We start from the raw sequence: 20,000 nt of genomic DNA, 5'->3' as shown, positions 1-20,000 counted from the left end.
GGAGGGAGGGGAGGAGGGAGGAGGTGTGGGGAGGAGAAGGAGGGAGGGGGAGGGGAGGATGGGATGGTTGAGGGGGAGGGGAGGGGCGAGTAAACAATGGCGTGGGGCGGGGTCTGCGTCACGCCGGAGTACGACACAAGGTACATGAATGAATGGATGAAGGGGCAGAGGCCACAGCAGAGGGAGTGGGGGGATGGGGATGATGGGAGGGGGAAGGGGGGTTGGGGAGTGGGGATGGGGGAAGGGGGAAGGGGGGAGGAAACGAGGGGGAATTGGGGTGAGGTGAAAAGGGGAGGGGGAAGGGGGCTGGGGGGGGGAGAAGAGGATTGTGGAGAGGATGCAAGGTTGGGGAAGGGGGAGGGGTAGGGAGAGAAGGGAAAGTTAGTGTTAACATGGAAAGAGAAAAAGAAAGAGAAAGAGAGAGAGAGAAAAGAAGCAAGGGCAGATAAAGAGAGAGAGAGAGAGAGAGAGAGAGAGAGAGAGAGAGAGAGAGAGAGAGAGAGAGAGAGAGAGAGAGAGAGAGAGAGAGAGAGAGTGCTAAGCGACGCAGAGAGAAATGAGACAATGCAACGGACGAATCAAGGAGACAATGGTGAATAAATAAGGCGAGACAATAAGGCCAACATCATCCCCGAACCAAGACAAGACGCAGAAGGAGTTTAAGGAGGCGGATGGGGTGGTATGCAAGGAGGAGGAGGAGGAGGAGGAGGAGGAGGAGGAGGAGGAGGAGGAGGAGGAGGAAGAGGTGGAGGAGAAGGAGGCGGATGGGGTGGTATGCAAGGAGGAGGAGGAGGAGGATGAGGTGGAGGGAGAAGGAGGTGGATGGGGGTGGTATGCAGGGCAGGAGGAGGATGAGGATGAAGAGGTGGAGGAGGTGGAGGAGGAGGAGGAAAAGGAGGAGGCGGATGGGGTGGTATGCAAGGAGGAGGAGGAGGAGGAGGAGGTAGAGGTGGAGGAGAAGGAGGTGGATGGGGTGGTATGCAAGGAGGATGAGGATGAGGATGGGGTAGTATGCAAGGAGGAGGAGGAGGAGGAGGGGGAGGAGTAAAAAGAGAAGGAGGAGGGAGGAAGAGAAGAGGAAAGAGAAAGAACATCAAAAAAACACAAGAAAAGAAAAACATGCCCGAGCAAATCGTAAAGAAATGGAATAAAAAAAGAGGAAAAAAAACGAGAGAAGACGATGAAAGTGGAGAACGTGCGTGGAGAAGAGAGAAGAGAGAAGGGAGAAGAGAGAGAGAGATTGGGGAGGGGGGGGTGTAGGAGGAGGGAGGAGGAGGAGGAAGGCTCGTTATAATAATAAAAGTCTTTCGCAATTCTCTGAAGGCTAACAGGACCGGATATGGAAATTCATCCGGGAGTTTTGCACGAGGTGGTGGTGGAGGAGGAGCAGAGAGGAGGAGAAGGGGGGAGGAGGAGGGAGGGGAGGAGGAGAAGGGGGGAAGAGGAGGAGGGAGAGGTGAGGAGGGGAGAAGGAGAGGAGGAGGAGCAGAGAGGAGGAGAAGGGGGGAAGAGGGGAGGAGGAGAAGGAGAAGGGAGAGGAGGGGGAGGAGGAAGAGGGGGAGGAGGAGGAGGGAGAGGAGGAGGGAGGAGGGAGAGGCGAGGGAGGGGAAGGGTGGGAGGGAGGGAGAGGGAGGGAGGGTGGAGGGAAGGAGGAGGAGGAGGAGGAGGAGGGAGGAGCAGGAAGGAGGAGGAAGAGCGAGAGGAGGAAAAAGCGGTGGAGGTGGAGTAGGAAGAGGAAGAGAGAGAGAGGACAAGAAAACACTAACAAAAGGTCAAAGGTGACAATATTAAATGTTATACGTAGCCTAAAAATGTAGACAAAAGGACAGCAAAATAAAGAAATTAAGAAAATATAGAAAAGAAGAAACGAAAAAGAAAGAAATAAGCCAAAACAAAGAAGCAAACGAACAAAAAAAACAGGAGGAGGAACAGCAGCAAGATGAGGCGCATGAGGAGGAGGAGAAGAAAGGAGCAGCAGCAAGAAGAGGAGGAGGAGAAGCAAGATGAGGTAGAGGAGGAGGAGAAGCAAGAGGAAAAGAAGCAGGAGGAGGAGAAGAAAGGGGAGGAGAAGCAAGGAGGAGAAGCAAGAAGAGGAGGAGGAGGAGAAGGAGGACAGAGAGAGAGAGAGCGCGGCAGGGGAGTGGCTGAGGTGAAGGTCTGAAGCCGAATGAATGGGCTTACTGAATGACTCGTCAGCGCCACGTCGAGTGAGGGTGGCGAAGGACAGCCGATTCTCACGGGCACCGACTCAATGAATGGATGGAGGAATGTATGAATGAATGGGGGCGGGGTCAGGGGAGGGTGGGGGGCGGAGTCGGGGTTCCTGGTTGGCTTGGGGATGAATGAATGGGTGAGTGAATGGATAGCTGAATGGGTGGATGGATGTAGATAGATTGGGTGTATTTTTGTTGTTGTTTTTGTTAAGCTTGTAGAGAGATAGACAAATACATCGGATTAAAATGGCTACATCGATACGAATAAGTAAATAAAGCAGAACAAACGAAAGAAAAGAAGAATAAAGGAGAGAGAGAGAGAAGGAGACATAGAAGGCTTCTCTACAACAATCAATTCATAGGTACGGATGCCATGGAGATTACGCCACGCCAATATGCGAGACACTTAGCGCCGAATGCCAAACGAGACACGAGACAAAAAGCCAAGGAGGAGAGAGAGAGAGAGAGAGAGAGAGAGAGAGAGAGAGGAGAGAGAGAGAGAGAGAGAGAGAGAGAGAGGGAGAGAGAGAGAGAGAGAGAGAGAGAGAGAGAGAGAGAGAGAGAGAGAGAGAGAGAAAAAAAATCTTGAATCAAAGAGAAAAAGGGAAAGAGAAAGTAGAAACGTGTAATCGTCCCATGTCTTACACAAGGTTCGAGTCACGGGTATAAGGAAAAAAAAATATACATAAAAAATAAAAGGTGCTTACGTATATGACATCAAGATTTAATTAAAGAAGAGCAATTGAATCACCGTCGGCTTCATCAGAATGCGCACGGCACCAAGCACAAGGCGAATAAACAATAATAAAAACAAAAACACAGAACTCAGAAGATAAAGAAGACGAACAACAACAAATACGAGAACAGAGAGAACAAAAAGAAGACGAACAACAAATACAACAACAGAGAGAACAAATAGAAGACGAACAACCGAACAACAAATACAACAACAGTAAACAAATACAAGACGAACAACCGAACAACGAATACAACAACAGACATAGAACAAAAAGAAAAAAATACGAACAAACACAATAACAAGACAGAACAAAAAGCAACAACAACAACAAGACAGAACAAAAAGCAACAACAAATCAACAACAACAACAACAACAGCGGCCCGAGCGAAGGCGGTGTATCCAGCTGCCAAAACGTATCCGCCAAGCGACCCGGTTTGGAATACCCAACGAGTCCGAATGAATGAAATAAGCGGGATCCATGAATCGTAATTCAAGACCCGCCAAGGAGGAGGGAGGAGGAGGGAGGAGGAGGGAGGAGGGAGGAGGGAGGAGGAGGGGGGAGGGAAGGAGGAGGGAGGAGGAGGAGGGGGAGTAGGGAGGAGGAAGGAGAGGGAGGGAAGGGAGGAGGGAGGAGGGAGGATGAGGGGAGGGGAAGAGGGAGGAGGGAGGAGGGAAGGAAGGAGGAGGAAGGAGGAGGGAGGAGAAGGAGTAGGGGAGGGGAGGGGGATAAGGTAGAGGGGGGGAGGTAGAGGTAGTGGAGGGGGATGGGGAGGAGAGTGGGAGGGGGAGGAGACAGACAGGCGAGCGAGCAAGCGAGCGACCGTGGGGAAGGAGTTGAATAATCGAACGCACAAACGCACACACCAATAAACTCTCACGTACACAAAGACGAACGCATGCATACACACATACGCAAAGACCCATTAAGGAACTTCTCTTCGTCGTCATTTCTCTCTCTCTCTCTCTCTCTCTCTCTCTCTCTCTCTCTCTCTCTCTCTCTCTCTCTCTCTCTCTCTCTCTCTCCATTCTTCCTTTTCCTCAAAGCCTGCCCATTACAGCAGCACTCCCTCCTCCTCTCTCCCTACCTGTCTAACGGCCACGCCCTTTCAAGGTAGCACTCCACTGTCCGTAAGAATCAGGTCCAAATGTTCTATCCCCCACCTCTCCTCATTTCCCTCCCCTCCCTCTCCGTACCTGTCTGACGGCCATCTCTCTCTCTCTCTCTCCTCTCTCTCTCTCTCTCCCTCTCATCCCCCATTCAACTTCTCCCTTTATCTCCACTCCCTCTCCCTTTTCCTCTGTCTCTGTGGAGGATCTCTCTCTCTCTCTCTCTCTCTCTTATTCAATCTTCTCTCTCTCTCTCTCTCTCTCTCATCCAATCTCTCTCATCTCTCACCTCTCTCCTTTCTCTCTGTCTCTCTTCTTCTCCCCCTCTCTCTCTCTTTATCCACCTCTCTCTCTCTCTACTCTCCTATCTCTTTATCTCCCCTCCCTCTTTCTACTTATCCAATCTCTCTCTCTCTGCTTTCAGATCCCGATGCCGCGGCCAAGCTAAATACAGCTAGAAGAAGGTAACGTGACACAACCTCCACTACACCGGGTCTCCAGGCCAGACACAACTGTGGTCGCTGGCTCAGGTAACGCGTTAAGAGGGAACACACAAAACTACGCCCCCTCTCGCCCCCCCACCCCCCTCCTCCAAGCCCCAACGACGCCCCACCCTCTCCTCCCGATATCACTATATACGCCACCTCTACTCCCGTCTCAGCTGAGATCCCTACCCACCTCTTCTCTCTCTCAAAACGCCTAGACGTACACTCCAACCTCGGTGTCTCTCTCACTCGCATTCAAAACAGACAGACAGACAGACACAGACACAGACACAGACACAGACACACACACACACACAAACACAGTGCCACCTCCGCCGCAAGGCCTCCTGAGCTTCCCGGCTCGACCCTGAAGCTTTCTACCGACCGCGTCAATCTCCCCTCCCTCCCTCCCTCCCTCCTTCCCTCTCCCTCTACCGCGTCAATATCCCCCCTCCTCTCCCCCTTTCTCCATCCTCCTCTCCCTCTACCGCGTCAATCCCATCCCCCCCCCCCCCGGTCGCCCTCGAGAATCGTGGGTTGGCGGTGCACGTCCTCGGCACTATATCCGGGTCGGGCAGGGTGTAGGGCACTCCTGTGGTATGCCCACGTCCGAGGAGGAGGGGGGGAGGGGGAGGGGGAGGGGAGGAGGGGGGAGGGAGGGGGAGGGAGAGAGGAGGTGGGGGGAGGAGGGAGGGGAGGAGGAGGAGGAGGGAGGAGGGAGGAGGAGGAGAGAGAGGGGAGGGGAAGGAGGAGGAGGAGGAGGAGGAGGAGGAGGGAGAGAGGAGGGAGGAGGAGGAGGAGGAGGGGAGGGGGAGGGGAGGGGGAGGGGAAGGGAGGAGGAGGGAGGGGGTAAGTGCGGACTCAGGGTCTCAAGGGTCGGGTACCCCCTGTCCGACCGTGCCCAGGCATCTATCTCCCCAAGTGTGGGTACAATCGTTGGGGTGGAGGGGGCGGAGGAGGAGTGAGGAAAGAAAGAGGAGACATATTACAGCAGGCTATCACTTCACTCTCCTGCCTTCTTCCTCCTCCCTCTTTCCTCTTTCATCTCTCCTTTCTCCTCCTTCTTCCTCTTCCTCTCTTTCCTCCTCCCTCTTCCTTCCTCTCCCTCTCTCTGTCTCCTCACATCCTCCCATCCTCCTCTTGCTCTCTCTTCCTCTCTCTTTCTCCTCCACCTCCCCATCCTCCTCTTGCTCTCTCTTCCTCTCTCTCCTCCTCCTCGCTACCCGCACCCATCCCTATCCTAAGCAAACACCACTCATCCACCAACAATGGAAGAAGGGAAGTGGGAAAAGGGAAAAAAAGGAAAAAAATTTAATCATCAATAACCCGCGATATAAATCAAGTCCTATCTGACTCCACCGGAATATCAAGTTCTGTCTGGGACTTCTGTTACACAACGAATAAAAAAAGTAAAGAATAAGAGAGAGAGAGAGAGAGAGAGAGAAACAGAAGCGAAAACAAACCGCTATTATAACGTACCCAGAGCCAGGAGTGAGGAAGTGAATGGTAGAGACGCGAGAACAAGCGATAAAAATGGAGAGGTAAAATAGGGAGGGGTGAATGACTAGGGATAGATCAAGGGGAAAGAAAAAGAAAGAGAGAAAGAGAAAGAGAAAAAGAAAGAGAAAGAAAGAGAGAGAAAGAAAGAGAAAGAAAGCGAGAGAGAGAAAGAGAGAGAGAGAAAGAAAGAAAGCGAGAGAGAGACCGAGATTGAGAATGAGGGGGGAGGGGCAGCCTGTGGAATGTTGGGAATGTATACCTCTCCCGTCTAACCTGTGCATCCCCTCCCCTCCACCTCCCCCCCCACCCGCTGGCCAGCTTAGCTCCCCCTTTCACCACAAAGGGAGAGAGGGGGGATAAGGGAGAGGGGATAGGGGACAGGGAGGGAGGGAGGGAGAGGGGACAGGGAGAGGGGAGAGGGGAGAGGGGGCAGGGAGGCAGAGGGGGAGAGGATGAGAGGGGTAAAGGGAGGGAAAGACCTTCAAATAGATTCCTGAGCACCAACAGGCATACACAAAACTACTATGTCAACATCTTTGGTCTCGTCCATTCATTCAATTCATTCATTCGCCTCTCCCTCCCTCCCTCTATCCCTCTCCCTCTCTCCATCTCTCTCTCATCCTGGATTTTGATAAGATATACGGGAGGAAATAAGAGAAAAGGGATTATAAAAGTCAACGATCAACATGTAACAGACTTCAAAAAACATATTTTACCCTCCTTCCCTCCCTCCCTCCCTCCCTCCCTCCCTCCCTCCCTCCGTCCCTCTCCTCTCCCTGTGATAACACGCATGAATGGAAAGGTTCAGGTAAGTGGGGTGGGGTGGGGTGGGGTGGGGGAGAGGGAGGGGGTATCACGGGTCAAAGGTAGGTCGTAAAACTCGAGAGAAAATCATGGAAAGGGGGAAATGGAGGGGAGATAGAGAGATAAAGGGGGAGAGAAGAGATAACACGTGAAAACCTGAGAAGATAAGAAAAGAAAATAGGAGAAAAGAAAAGAGGAGAAAAGGAGAGAAGGGCGAATGCGAAATGAAGACAAAAAGGAGAACAAAAAACATACGAAAGACCACAACAACGAAATGTGAATGGGTTTATTGTCGAGAGAGAAGAGGAGAGGGTGAGTAGGGAGAGGTAGGGAGAGGGAGGGAAGAGGAGGAAAAGGAGGAGAAAAGCGAGGGAAGGGGAGGAAAGGGATAGAGGACGGAAAAGGAGAAAAGGAGGGAAAGGAAGAAAATGAAGGAGAGGGAAGGAAAGGGAAGGCAAGGAAATGAGGAAGAAAGCGAAGGAGGAAGGGAAAAAAAGGAGAGAAGGAAAACGAAGAGGAAGAAAGCGAAGAGGAGGGGGGAAAAAGGAGGAGAGGACGACGACGACGAGGGGGAAGCGGGAAGAGGGGCGTAAAAAAAAAAAAAAAAGTTGACCGACGCGACATGAATGAGGGACTCTCACTCCATCCCCTTCAACGGCCGACACATCGAACGCACACGGGCATCCGACCCGACAAACAAAGCCACCTTCTACTGCCACATCGGCGCCGCCATTCACGACAAATACGCTCAGATTCGCAGGTTGATAAAAAGGGAAGGAAGGAAGGAAGGAAGGAAGGAAGGAAGGGAGGAAGGAATAAGGAGGGAGGGAAAAGGGGGGAGGAAGGGAGGGAAGGAAGGAAAGAGGGAGGGAAGGAAGGAAGGAAGGGAAAAGGGAGGGAAATGTAATGAATGAATGAATGAAGGAAAGGAGGAAGAAGGGAGGAGGAGAAAAGGAGAGAAAGAGAGAGAGAGAGAGAGAGAGAGAGAGAGAGAGAGAGAGAGAGAGAGAGAGAGAGAGAGAGAGAGAGAGAGAGAGAGAGAGAGAGAGAGAGAGAAGAGAAAGAGAAAGAAAGAGAAAGAGAGAGAGAGAGAGAGAGAGAAAGAAAGAGAAAGAGAGAGAGAGAGAGAGAGAGAGAGAGAGAGAGAGAGAGAGAGAGAGAGAGAGAGAGAGAGAGAGAGAGAGAGAGAGAGAGAGAGAGAGAGAGAAAGATAGAAAGAGAGAGCAAAGATAGCAAATCGAACGAGAGAAAAGAGACAGAAATATAAACAGATAGAGAATAGGACAAGGCAGTAGAAAGGAATAAAAGGGGATATGGGGGGGGGGGGGGAGTCCGTAGGGGTCCGAAGGATGTATCGATATCCCAGGAGGAAAGACCGGAAACGGGGAATGAAAGAGATCCCGATAATGACGAAGAGAGGCGTAGATGAAGATATTTAGATCGATAAGAGAGGGAGACCGAAAGGAGAGAGGGGGTAGAAGAGAGAGGAACAGGGGGAACAGGGAAAATATCGACTAAAGACTTTAATAACGAAAGAAAAGAGAAAAAGGAAGACAAAAAAGGTGAGCTGGATATAAGGTAGAGGAAGGAACAGCTGTCAAACGGGGACTCAGAACACAGGAAAATGAAACAGCAGGTAAAGAGAAAAAATGGGGGAGGGGGGGGGAAAGAGAAGGGGGTGGGGGTGGGTGACTCTCTTCGAGAGAAAGGGTTTGGGTGTTTGTTGGCCACGGGGGTGATCCGGGGGGGGGGGTAGGGGGAGGGAGGGGTCTTCGCCATGAATGGAAGAGGGAAAATATGAATGAATGAGATCTCACGTAGGGGCCCCACCCACACCCCCACCCCCCTCCTCTCCCCACTCCCGAGGACAGGTCCAGTAGGGGGGAAATTGGGGAAGGTTGAAATTGACGAATGAAAGAAAAGGAAGTGAAAGATAAAGAAGAAAAAATATTATCTGACCTAAGCCAAAGAGAAATGATGATGGTGATGAAATGTAAAGAAATTTGACGAGATGAAATGAGGGAATCTTTATATACATTTTCATTTTACACCATACGCCAAAATTTAACGTTGGGAGATAGAACAAACAGACACATATCTACACGACCTAAATGGGGGGGGGGGAATAAAGAGAGAAAATTCATCGGTGTCCAAAACCAACTCGTTAAAAAAATAAGAATAAAAATAAAAATGAGCATCTCTTGACCTCAAAGACCTTACTTACGCTAAAGCCAAGACGCAAGGAGGGGGGGGGGGGATACTGACCTCGTACCTCCGCCTGTGTCACGTGTCATGTGTCATGTGCCACGTATGAAAGTGTGGGCTCGCAATACTGCCGATCGTGGGCGGCAGCAAAACAAACAGGCACAAACATACACTTAGAAATTGTTTCCTTTCGCTAGCCATCTTACCGCCCGTATCCCCTCCCTCCCCCCCTCTCCCTCCCACCCCCCCTCTCTCTCCAAGGTGGCGCGGGTGGGCATCAAGGAGTGTTAGGGGGAGGGGAGGGGGTGGGGGGTGATGAGGATTGTTGGTGAGGGGGAGGAGGGAGGAGGAGGTGGTTGTAGTGTTGCCACATGGCGAGCCCCCACTTATCACCTCTGAACCAATTTGTTGTTTATACACGCCAATAGAGTGAGTCGCGTTGCCAATTCGCCATTTTATCGAAAACTAGATTGGCCTTCTCGAGTGATCGCTTGTTATTTGGCCTTGCAATAGTCTTGCAAATGCACGAAAAAGGAGCCTCTGCAACGGTGTGGTAATCCAGTCAGCTGAGGACTCGTATGTCTACTACCGTTAATAATAATAAAAAAAAAACAAAAAACATTTACGTATTGCAACTCACGCGATATCAATCAATATCAGAGTTCAAGAGTTTAGCGCAAGAAATCCAATCTGCATTTAATAACGATATTCATTCATTCTTTCGCTAATTCATTCTGATGGCCAGCCGAGGTAGGGGGGGTCAGGGGAGATGGAGGGGGAGGGGGGAGTCACCTACACGAAATATAAGATGCGGGTGGGGGGTGGAGGATGGGGGGGGTGGAGGATGGAGAGGGAGAGGGAGAGAGAATAAGAGAAAGAGAGAAAAAGATAGATAAAGATAGAGAGTGAGAGTGAGAGAGAAAGAGAGAGAGACAGAGAGAAAGAGAGATAAAGAGAGAGAGAAAAAGAAAGAGATAAACACACAGAGAGAGAAAGAAAGAGAGATAAAGACACAGAGAGAGAGAAGAGAAGAGAAGAGAAAAAGCAGCACAGACACCTCCACGGCTGGCGCCAGTCTACCTGTTCTTATCGCTTCCTCTTATCGTTTATCGCCACAGGTTATCCACTATCTCTGAAGGCCCCGCCACTTCTCGAAATCCGAAAAATATACGAACAATAAAAGTAAATAAATAACACCCCCCCTCCCCCCCTCCCCCAAACACGCTCTCATTCTGCATGTGCATTTATGCTAATGAGTGCGCGCGCGGCAGGTGTGACAGGTGAGGTGTGGGTGAGGGTGGGTGTAGGGTAGGGGGAGGGGGTTGAGGTGGGGTGGGGTGGGCTGCGAGGGGGGTGGGGGGAGTGGGATCTAAATCCTCGCAGCGGCGGAATCCCACTCAGACCGGAAGACCCAAATCGTTTTATTCTCCCCCCCCCCCGCCCCCCAACACCCCTGTCGTCGTCAGCGTGCATGCGGGCGCGCACACCCCACCTGACACCAGTACCGCCCATCACGCTCACCTATGGGTCGCCCTCCCCCTCCGCCCCCCCCTTTTTCCCCTCCTCCTCCTTCCCCACCTCCCCCTCTCCCGACCTCGCCGTCACCCCCCCCCCCCCCGCCTCTTCGGGCCACTTCCGGATTAGCGGGAAGTTTTGCCGATTTGTCTGGCGAAGTTTTGTACGGGTTATTTTCTCTTTTCCCCCTTCTCCCTTTCGTCTTTGCTCCCTCGCTTGTTTTCCCTTTCCCCCTTCTCCCTTTCGTCTTTGCTCCCTCGCTTATTTTCTCTTTCCCCCTCCTCCCTTTCGTCTTTGCTTATTTTCCCTTTCCCCCTTCTCCCTTTCGTCTTTGCTCCCTCGTTTATTTTCCCTTTTCCCCTTCTCCCTTTCGTCTTTGCTCCCTCGTTTATTTTCCCTTCCCCCCTTCTCCCTTTCGTCTTTGCTCCCTCGTTTATTTTCCCTTTCCCCCTTCTCCCTTTCGTCTTTGCTCCCTCGTTTATTTTCCCTTATCCCCCTTCTCCCTTTCGTCTTTGCTCCCTCGTTTATTTTCCCTTTCCCCCTTCTCCCTTTCGTCTTTGCTCCCTCGTTTATTTTCCCTTTCCCCCTTCTCCCTCGCTTATTTTCCCTTTTCCCCTCCTCCCTTTCGTCTTTGCTTATTTCCTCTTTCCCCCTTCTCCCTTTCGCCTTTTCTCCCTCCCTCGATTCGAAGCTTTCGTAGGCCGGCAACATTGAGATAGGCCTACAAAATCCTCGCACCGATCACCCACAAACCCTTCCAAGTGAACCATGAGCTCTTACGCCCCCTACCATACACAGGAAAAAAAAAGACAAAAGGGGGAAAAAAAGACAAGAAACTCACCCTAATCTTGTGTCTATTAAGCGCATCTCGATCCCCGGAGTTCTTAGCGTTGCCGAGGAAAAGGTGTGGCAGAATCTCCACGGGGAAGCCCAAGTCGTCGAGGGGGGTGTCCCTCCCGAGGCTGGAGTCGCACGCTCCTTCCACGTCCTCCTCGGCCTCCAGGCACGTGATCCTCAGACTCTTGAAGCCCACGATCGGCGGCTCGTTGGGTAGCGCGCTCTCGCACCACTCGGGGAACCGCGACCGAAACTCCTCGAAGCCACCTGTTGGGGAACGGGGAAGGATTAGACGTCGGGGGACAAGTCGAGGCGGAAGGATGGGGGAGAGGGGCGAGGGATGGGCTGCGACGGGGATTTGCTTGGGATTTGCTTTGGTTTGGGTTGTGGATTGGGGTGGGAGGGAAGGGTTGGCTATTACGATCTGGGGGGGAGGGTGTTAGAAGGTGAGACATAGTGATAAATTGGGTTAGAGGTTTACATATCTTTTAAGGGCCCTGTGAAGACTGTCAGTCATTTCCTGATCCTCTTCTCCAGAGACGAGAGATAAAACCAGCGTAGCTCTTCGTGGGATGAACAAAACACAAACATCTAAACACAGACAGACGCAGACACACGCAAACACATTTATACACTTTCCGCCTACGACGCCCAAAGCCAAATCCAAATCCCATATCCTCTGTCCACGTCACAAGCACGCGCCCACACGCCCCGGGGCCACGTCGCGCAGCACACAGGATGGGCGGAAGATGTCTCAGTCGGAGGTCCGCGCCACACGAGACGAGGCTGACCGACGCCGCCCCTACAACCGGAAACTTGCGGCCGCCGCTTGACCAGTCCGGGAAATCTCCGCTCGGTACTGGCGCACTCGGGCTCTGCGGCGACGCTCGGTTAAGCGTACTCCTCCAGCCTCCTCCTCCCCTGCCTCCTCCTCCTCCTCCTGCTGCTCCCTCCCCCTGCCTACCGCCTGCCTACTGTCTCCTCCTCCTTTTCTCCTCGCCTTCCACTGCCACCTCCTCCTCTTCCTCTTCTTCTTCTTTTCACTTCTCACTACCTTCTTTTCCTATTCTTCTCTCCCTGCCTCATGCTCTTGTTCTCCTTCTGTCTTCTCCTCCGCCCTGCCTCTAACTATTTTTCTCCTCCTAATCCACCTCCTCTTCTCCCACCATTCCCCTTCCTACTCTCCCTACACTTCTCCGATCTCCCAAAGCCCGTGGGTTGGGTGTGGAGAAGGAAGACATGAGAAAAACCTTCCTCCTCCTCCTCCTTCTCCTCCCTCCAGTTTCCTGGACTTCACCATCGCCAAAATACCCTCCCTCCCTCCTTTCCCCCCTTCCCTCCTCACCCCCCCCCCCCCGCTTCCATCCGGCCATTGTGAGGGAGGCAACTGCTCCTTTTCGCCAACATGAGGAAAGCCCTCTCGTCGTGAGGCAAAATGGTGAGGTGAACTGGGTCTACGGCGGCGGTGTGTCCAGGCCCTCGAGGCATACTTTGTTTACACCCGAAACTCCTCTCCTCTCCTCATTCTCCCCCTTCTATAGCTCCGTCCTCACGAGCGGGAGAAAGGAGAGGAAGAGGGTGGGACGGAGAGAGGGGGATAGAGAGAAAGAGAAAGAGAAAGAGAAAGAGAAAGAGAAAGAGAAAGAGAGAGAGAGAGAGAGAGAGAGAGAGAGAGAGAGAGAGAGAGAGAGAGAGAGAATAGACACACCGACAGCGGCGACAGCGGCACACGTGCGTGGGCATCGACCAGGGCAGCACGTGGCCCCAGACGGCGAGGCGAGCGCCCTGCGTCCCGCCGCCGGACTCCCGCCGCCGCGCCGTGGAGACAGCGCGGGGAGGGCACAGGAATGTAGCGCACAACGCCTTCCAAGTCGGCAAATGACGTCACACACACGCACACGGCCAGCCAACCATCAACAACAAAGAAAATTTCTAAAAACATTGACACAACAGGCCATCTGGCGTTTTCTTATCCCCCTCCTTCTTCCCCAGCGCTGATCTCCGCACATGACAGCACCCCATTCGCACGCACGCACGCACACGCACGCACACACGGGTGACAGCACCACCTCCACCACACACTCCCGCGACCGCCACAAGAAGCGGCGCTGGAATCTGCCCTGGCCATCCACCTCCTGTTAATAGCGGCTTTAATTAAGCTAGCGGGGTCCGGAATGCCACGACGGCAATCATTATGCAACGCCGTAATTAGCAGATAATCAAAAAGAAAGAAGGGAAGAAGAGAGAGAGAAGAAAAAAGACCCGAACTCTCCCTGTGGCAAATAAGCACTTCGGACCCCCGGCCTGTCTAATGACACCTCACTTGTTGCGAGGAAACAGACCGGCTTGGAGCGACGGGCAGTTTTCCTTCGCGGAGAACGGTACACGTGCACACAGGTAGACTTACGTACACATGGCACATGACTGACATACACAGACACACAGACAGACAGAAACAGACAGACACACACACACACTCGCACACGCGGTCTTCTACCTCTTCCCGTTTGAAAAGGAACAGTTGGACGATAGAGGAACCTTTTTCAGAGAGGGAGAGGCGAGGGAGGAGGAAGGAGGGGGAGAGGGACGGGAGGGACGTAAGGGGAGGGGGGGGGGCGCCATGATAAAAGCTCTCTTTGCTCTCTGCACTAATTCCGGAGAAAGAGAGCTTCGGGGAGCGCGGCGGAAGGAAATTCCGGGCGACGGCAAGACATCCGTACTACACACTACTCCACCCTCATTACCGTATTAACTCCCGACCGCTAAATGATAGTCGCCAACTGCCTCGACACGAAGACATGTACGCGGCCTCGCATGCGCACACGCGAACGTACGCTCGCACGTTACTTTCCACACCTGCGCACACATAAGAGCACACACACACACACACACACACACAAGAGCCCGAGCACAAGGGGGGGGGGGGAGGCCGCTGTGTGGCACTGGCGGAGCCTGCGCCGTCGAATGGCGCTCCTCTCGAGGCCGAGGTGGAGGACCGCCGGGCGCCGCACGCATGGCAACCAGAAATTCGAAATAAAATAGGAGAGAAAGAGAGAGGAAAAATGCTAAGTGCATGGCAACATAGCAAATGCATGGTTGTACCCACCGGACTATCCGGTCTCTCAGATTCGAGCACACGATTGCGCGCGCGCGAGCGCGCCACGCCGAGACTTGCATCACGAATCCGCGAAGAAAATTGTCCAAATAAAGACAAAGAGTGGCCAGGCTGAGGCTCGCATTCCAGCACACCCGCCAGCTCCACCGCCCCCTCCCCGTCCACGCCCAGCCCGGCCGCCCACCCGCCACCCACAGTACATGGAAATGCCGAAGGAGGGTCGTGAGGGCGGCCCGCGCAGTGCAGGAATGCGAGGGAGGGAGGGAGGGAAGAGGGAGGAAGGAGGAGGGAAGCGCCGCGAAGGGAAATGAAAAGGTAAACAGCGAAATGGGAAGAGCAAACGCGCGGGATGAAGAGCGCGTTGTGGGTCGCGGGCGCTCAGGTGCGGCGTGAGTGAGGTTTGTGCGGCTCAATGAGGGAGTGTGTGAGGGCGCCGCTATGGGCGCTGAATGAGGAGCCCGAGAGGAGAGAACTCAAAGAATAGTTTATGTATGAGATAACACGCATCTTGAAGACGGGTCTCCCCCCCCCCCCCACTTCGTGCCTTCAAGTGCCCTCGCTGCGTGTGAATGACTGCATGGCAAGAAGCTGGAGAGAAGTAAAAAATAACAAAATAAAAATGAAGTTCATCTACATTTGTTGACCCTCCAGAGCGGATGCCCACGATGCCTACACACCGATGTACACACAAACACACACGCTAACACCAACTTGTGTACGAATCTATGCTGAAGCATTTGCACGACTCGTACGTGTGAATGGTGGGGGATGTGCGTGTGCGTGCGCGCGTGTGCGGAGCGGCCGCGCCAGCCTGCAGCCAGACATAATTACTCACATTCCTTCACGTCCCACCAGGCTTCTCTCGAGCTGGCCACGGTCATGCTCCTCCTGCTGTGGCGCTGGTGGCGTGGCGGCCGTGGTGTAGTGGTGGTGTGGGCTGGTGTTGGTGTGGTGGTGTGATAGCAAACGGCGGCCGGCGGTGCAGCGGCGGGAGAGGGCCGCCCGGGGCCAGAAGGGAGCGACGGCGGCGAGCGACCGTCGGTTCGGCAAGTGCCACAGGTTGCCGCGAGGCACGCCGCCGCGGCTGGCCGAGCTCTGTGCGAGATGGCACTCGAGTGTCCGATTTTCTAGCACTCGAACGTTCCATTTCTAACACGCAGTTCAAAACCAGCAGAACGCTAAGCGGTAGACAGAAGGGGAGAGCGGAAGAAAGAAGGAGAGGTAGATTAATAGATAGAGAGAGACCTACTCGGATTTTCTACGGCTTATTGTGCACCCGATACCCGGTCCAACCACCAAGTACCCGTTATACTGCTGACGTCATCATTACCCGGAGTAGGGAGTGGAAGGCACAGGGCGAGTGGAAAGGAGGGGGTGAAACGGCCATAAAGAAAGAGAGAATTATATATATATATATATATATATATATATATATATATATATATATATATATATATATCATTTACATAAGTTTAAACCTTGTTACGCAGAAAAAAAGGTTTTCTTAAGATTCCGCCACAGAGAATTCAAACAAATGCAATAACGAAAAAGAAGCTAAGAAAATAAATGAAAGAGAATAGAAGACAAGAAAGAAAGAAGAAAAACGCGAAGCCCAGAACGGAAACGAGTCTATGGGTCACGGTCGATGCCCAGGCGAGCTTAGGTTACCGGGATTACGTGACCTCCCTTCCCCTTCCCCTCTCCGCTCCCCCACCCCTTCCCCTACCCTTTCCCCACTCTCCTCTCCTCTCTCCTACCCCTTCCCCTACCCTTTCCCCACTCTTCTCTCCTCTCTCCTACCCCTCCCCCTCTCTCCTCTTAGCTTCCCTACCCCTTCCGAGAAGAAAGGGGGAAGAAGAAATAGGAGGGGGAAGGTGAACGGAAGGAAGAGGGAGGAAGTAAGGGAGAATGGAAGGGGGTGGAGGGCGCGGGTTGGGGATGGAAGGATGGAAGGAGGGCGCGGTCTTTGGAGGGTAGGAGAGGAGTAGGGTTGGGCTGTGGAGGACAGGTGAGGGGGAGGGGGACGGGGAGGGTTGTGGAGGGTAGGAGAGGGGGGGAGGGTGCGGGTCGTGGATCTCCTTAATGCGTGAACTTGTCGTACCCCTGTCAACCGATAGCCCCTGTGACGCGGCAGAATATTGCAAACTGCTACTAAACACGGGGAGGGGGAAGGGGTGGGGAGAGGGGAGGTCCGTTACTATGAACTCGGGGTAGGGGGGGAGGGGGATGGGGGAAGGGGGGAAGGAAGGTGGGGAGTGGGGGTAGGGTGCGGGGGGTTCGTTATGCAACACACCTTTCTGATAGGAGGATCTGTATGATCACGATCGGATCTCATTAAAGAATGAATGGATATCGCCCATTCATTCGCATCCCGCCAACTCCTTTGTGGAATCCTGAAATCCTTCGGGGAGTGTACATCTCACGTCTTTCGTTTGCTGCGCGTGTACAACCTGTCTTGCCGTGTACAAACCCCACCTCGGCCGGAGACACTAGCATGCAAGAACGATTTAAGCTCCGTCTCCTAAGTTTCTAGGTAAACCGGCGTCACTTTAAGCACACACATGCCTCTCTAACAACCGCGTGTCGAAAGACGATAAGAAAAAACAACAAAACAAAAAACACAAACTAAAAATAACGAAAATAAAAAAACGCTGCACTGGGCAACACTGAAATCAATCTTCAATGACATTTATAACAAATTCTCGACCATGTACAACGACCATCTATCATTAGCAACCATCAACTACACGCTCAACCTCCCCCTATCCCCCCCACCCCCCTGCCCGCCACAACCGGACCCGGACAGCTGAGCCAGCTACAGGTGATCAGGTGTTACGGGACTTCATCCAGCGAGCCCTTACGTCACCCGGCCACAAGGCTCAAGTTCGCACGCCAATGTCGTCCTGCTGGTTATTTTTCTTCCATTCATATAACTAAAAAGGGATATGAGAGAGAGAGAGAGAGAGAGAGAAAGAGAGAGAGAAAGAGAGAGAGAGAGAGAGAGAGAGAGAGAGAGAGAGAATGAGAGAGAGAGAGAGAGAGAGAAAGAAAGAAAGAAAGAAAGAAAGAAAGAAAGAGAGAAAGAGAGAGGGAGAGAGAGAGAGAGAGAGAGAGAGAGAGAGAGAGAGAGAGAGAGAGAGAGAGAGAGAAAGAGTTAGAGAGAATGGAGAGAAAGAGAAATAGACAGACAGAGAGAAAGAGACAGACAGCGAGAGAAAGAGAAAGAGACAGACAGAGAAAGAAAGAGAAAGAGAAGACAAAGAGAGAAAGAGAAAGAAAGAAACAGAGAAAGAAAGAGAAAAAAAGAGAAAAAAAGAGAAAAAAAGAGAAAAAAAGAGAAAAAAAGAAAGAGAAACAGAACAGAGAGAGACACGGACAGACAGACGAATAAAGAGATAGGGGTGCCCGTTAAACCCCTATCTCCCTTTTTTGCAATTGTCCGCTGGTTACTGCACCCAACAAAAACCGATTCGCAGCAGAGGCCCGAGGACGTGACTCCGCGAGACAGCCGTTCCGGACGTCGAATGAGGAGGTGAGAAAGACGAAGAAAGAGGAGGATGAAGAGGAGAAGGAGGAGGAGGAGAAGAGGAGGAGGAGAGGAGGGGGAGGAGAGATGCGGAGGAGAAGAGGGGATGAGGAGAAAAGAGGGAGAGGCAGAGAAGGGCGAAGAGAACAGAACAAAGAGGAAGAAAAGAAGAGGAGAACGAAGAGAAAGAGAAAGACAAGAGAACGAAGAACATGAGAAGGAAATGAAGGGGGAAAAAACGGAGGAGGAAAGGGTCAGGTCAGGTGCGTTGGGGGACGTGGGGTTGAGGATAAGGGGGGACGGAGATGGTTGGGGAGGGGAGGAAAAAGAAGTATGTGTATGCGTATTCGTAGGTATGTATATACTTGTGTATGCGTGTGTACATGTGCGTATATGCGTGGGTGCAAGTGCGTGCGTATCCGTGCCTGCGAGAGCCAAATCTAAGACAAGCCCTGTCTCCCCGATTTCCCCCCACAGGCGCCGCCCACAGAGAGAAGCGCCGCCCACAGACAGAAGCACCGCCACCACACAAGCGCCTGCATACAAGCGCCCACAGTGTACAAACGCGAGACACCGGGGGCCGACGGGAGAGTAGCAGCAGGTGGGCGGGGATGCAAATGGGCGAGAAGCTAGATTATAACAAAGCTCCCAATCCCGCCCACCTGTGTTGCACCTGACGCCCGAGGGAGAGGCCTATCCCTGCGCAGGTGACGCGTGGATCACCTGAATGCTCCATGGCTTCCCTTTGTTTATCAATATCTTTTGTATGGATGTATAAAAGTGTATATATATATACACAGTCACAGTTCTATCTGCCTGCCTGCCTGCCTGCTTGTCTCTCTGTCTGTCTGTCTTTCTGTGTGTGTCTGTCTGTCTCTTTCTCTCTCTCTCTCTCTCTCTCTCTCTCTCTCTCTCTCTCTCTCTCTCTCTCATATCTTTCGGGTGACACTCATTTCAATGCAATTAATAAGACCCATCTAATTGGCATCTACAGACCCCCCGCCCATCCCAGGGGTGGGACGTATCTCCCCCCTCCCTGCGTCCACACGTGCTCATACGACGTGTCGCTACTGATGCCACGGAGACAAAGTTATGCCCTTCCCCTCCCCCTCCCCCCCTATGTAAAATCCTGCGCCTCGCCCAAGAAATTAGAAAGAAAAAAAAGGCGTTCCTGCGTCTTGGTCGGCGGCGAAGACAAAGGCGCGGTTGTCCACTAACACAGGTGTGTCTGGGGGGGGGGGGGGGGAGGAAGAGAGGGACGGGACGGGGGGAGGAGGAGGAGAGGGGAGAGAGAGGGAGGGAGGGAGGGAAGGTGGAAGTTGGAAGGAGGAGAGAGGGAAGGAGGGAGGGGAGAGAGGCAAGGAGGGAAGGAAAAGAGAGAGGAAAGGAGGGAGGGGAGAGAGGGAAGGAGGGAAGGAGGGAAGGAGGGAGGAGAGAGAGAGGAAAGGAGGGAGGGGAGAGACAGGGAAGGAGGGAGGGAAGAGAGAAGAAGGAGGGGAAGGTGGAAAGAGACTGAGAGAGAGGGAGGGAGACAGGGAGGGAGGGAGGGAGAGGGGGAGCAAAGGGAGGACGCTAAACGCATGACTCACAAGAGACACCTCTTAGTGTGAATGAACGTGTATGAATGGGCTAAAGTGAGTAAGGGCGTGAGCATGTGAATGAGTGTGCGTGTATGCATGTGCGTACTTCTGTGTACGTGTAGGTGTCCTTGTAACATGTACACGTATGCACCTATGCCTGTGTGCCTCCTCTCACAGCCCGAGGTTCGATTGTTCGCAAAGACAAACACTTCAAGTGGGGTGCGGGCGTGGGCGGGGGTAGCGGAGAGTGGGTGGGTGCGGCGTGAGGGCGGCGCTGCGGCGGGCGGGGAAGCGGCGGCGGGGGGGGGGGGGATCTATCTATAAGGGTGTGGGCGTTGGATGTCGTGGATCAGGTAGGGGCGTGCGTGCAGGT

General features: G+C 52.9%; 1 protein-coding gene across 1 annotated transcript in view; it reads right to left on the bottom strand.

Moving 5' to 3' along the window:
• The window catches only part of LOC113827639 (dual specificity protein phosphatase 7), a gene marked incomplete at its 3' end in the record, with an annotated part of 35,284 nt that overhangs the window by 2,122 nt on the left and 13,162 nt on the right, over window positions 1–20,000 (bottom strand). The window contains 1 exon segment of the mRNA XM_070123461.1: window positions 11,411–11,673. Coding sequence (XP_069979562.1) covers window positions 11,411–11,673 — 263 coding nt within the window.

Source organism: Penaeus vannamei, chromosome 7 (genome assembly GCF_042767895.1).
Source record: "Penaeus vannamei isolate JL-2024 chromosome 7, ASM4276789v1, whole genome shotgun sequence".
Taxonomy (NCBI): domain Eukaryota; kingdom Metazoa; phylum Arthropoda; class Malacostraca; order Decapoda; family Penaeidae; genus Penaeus; species Penaeus vannamei.
This window is presented reverse-complemented; position numbering and strand designations above follow the sequence as displayed.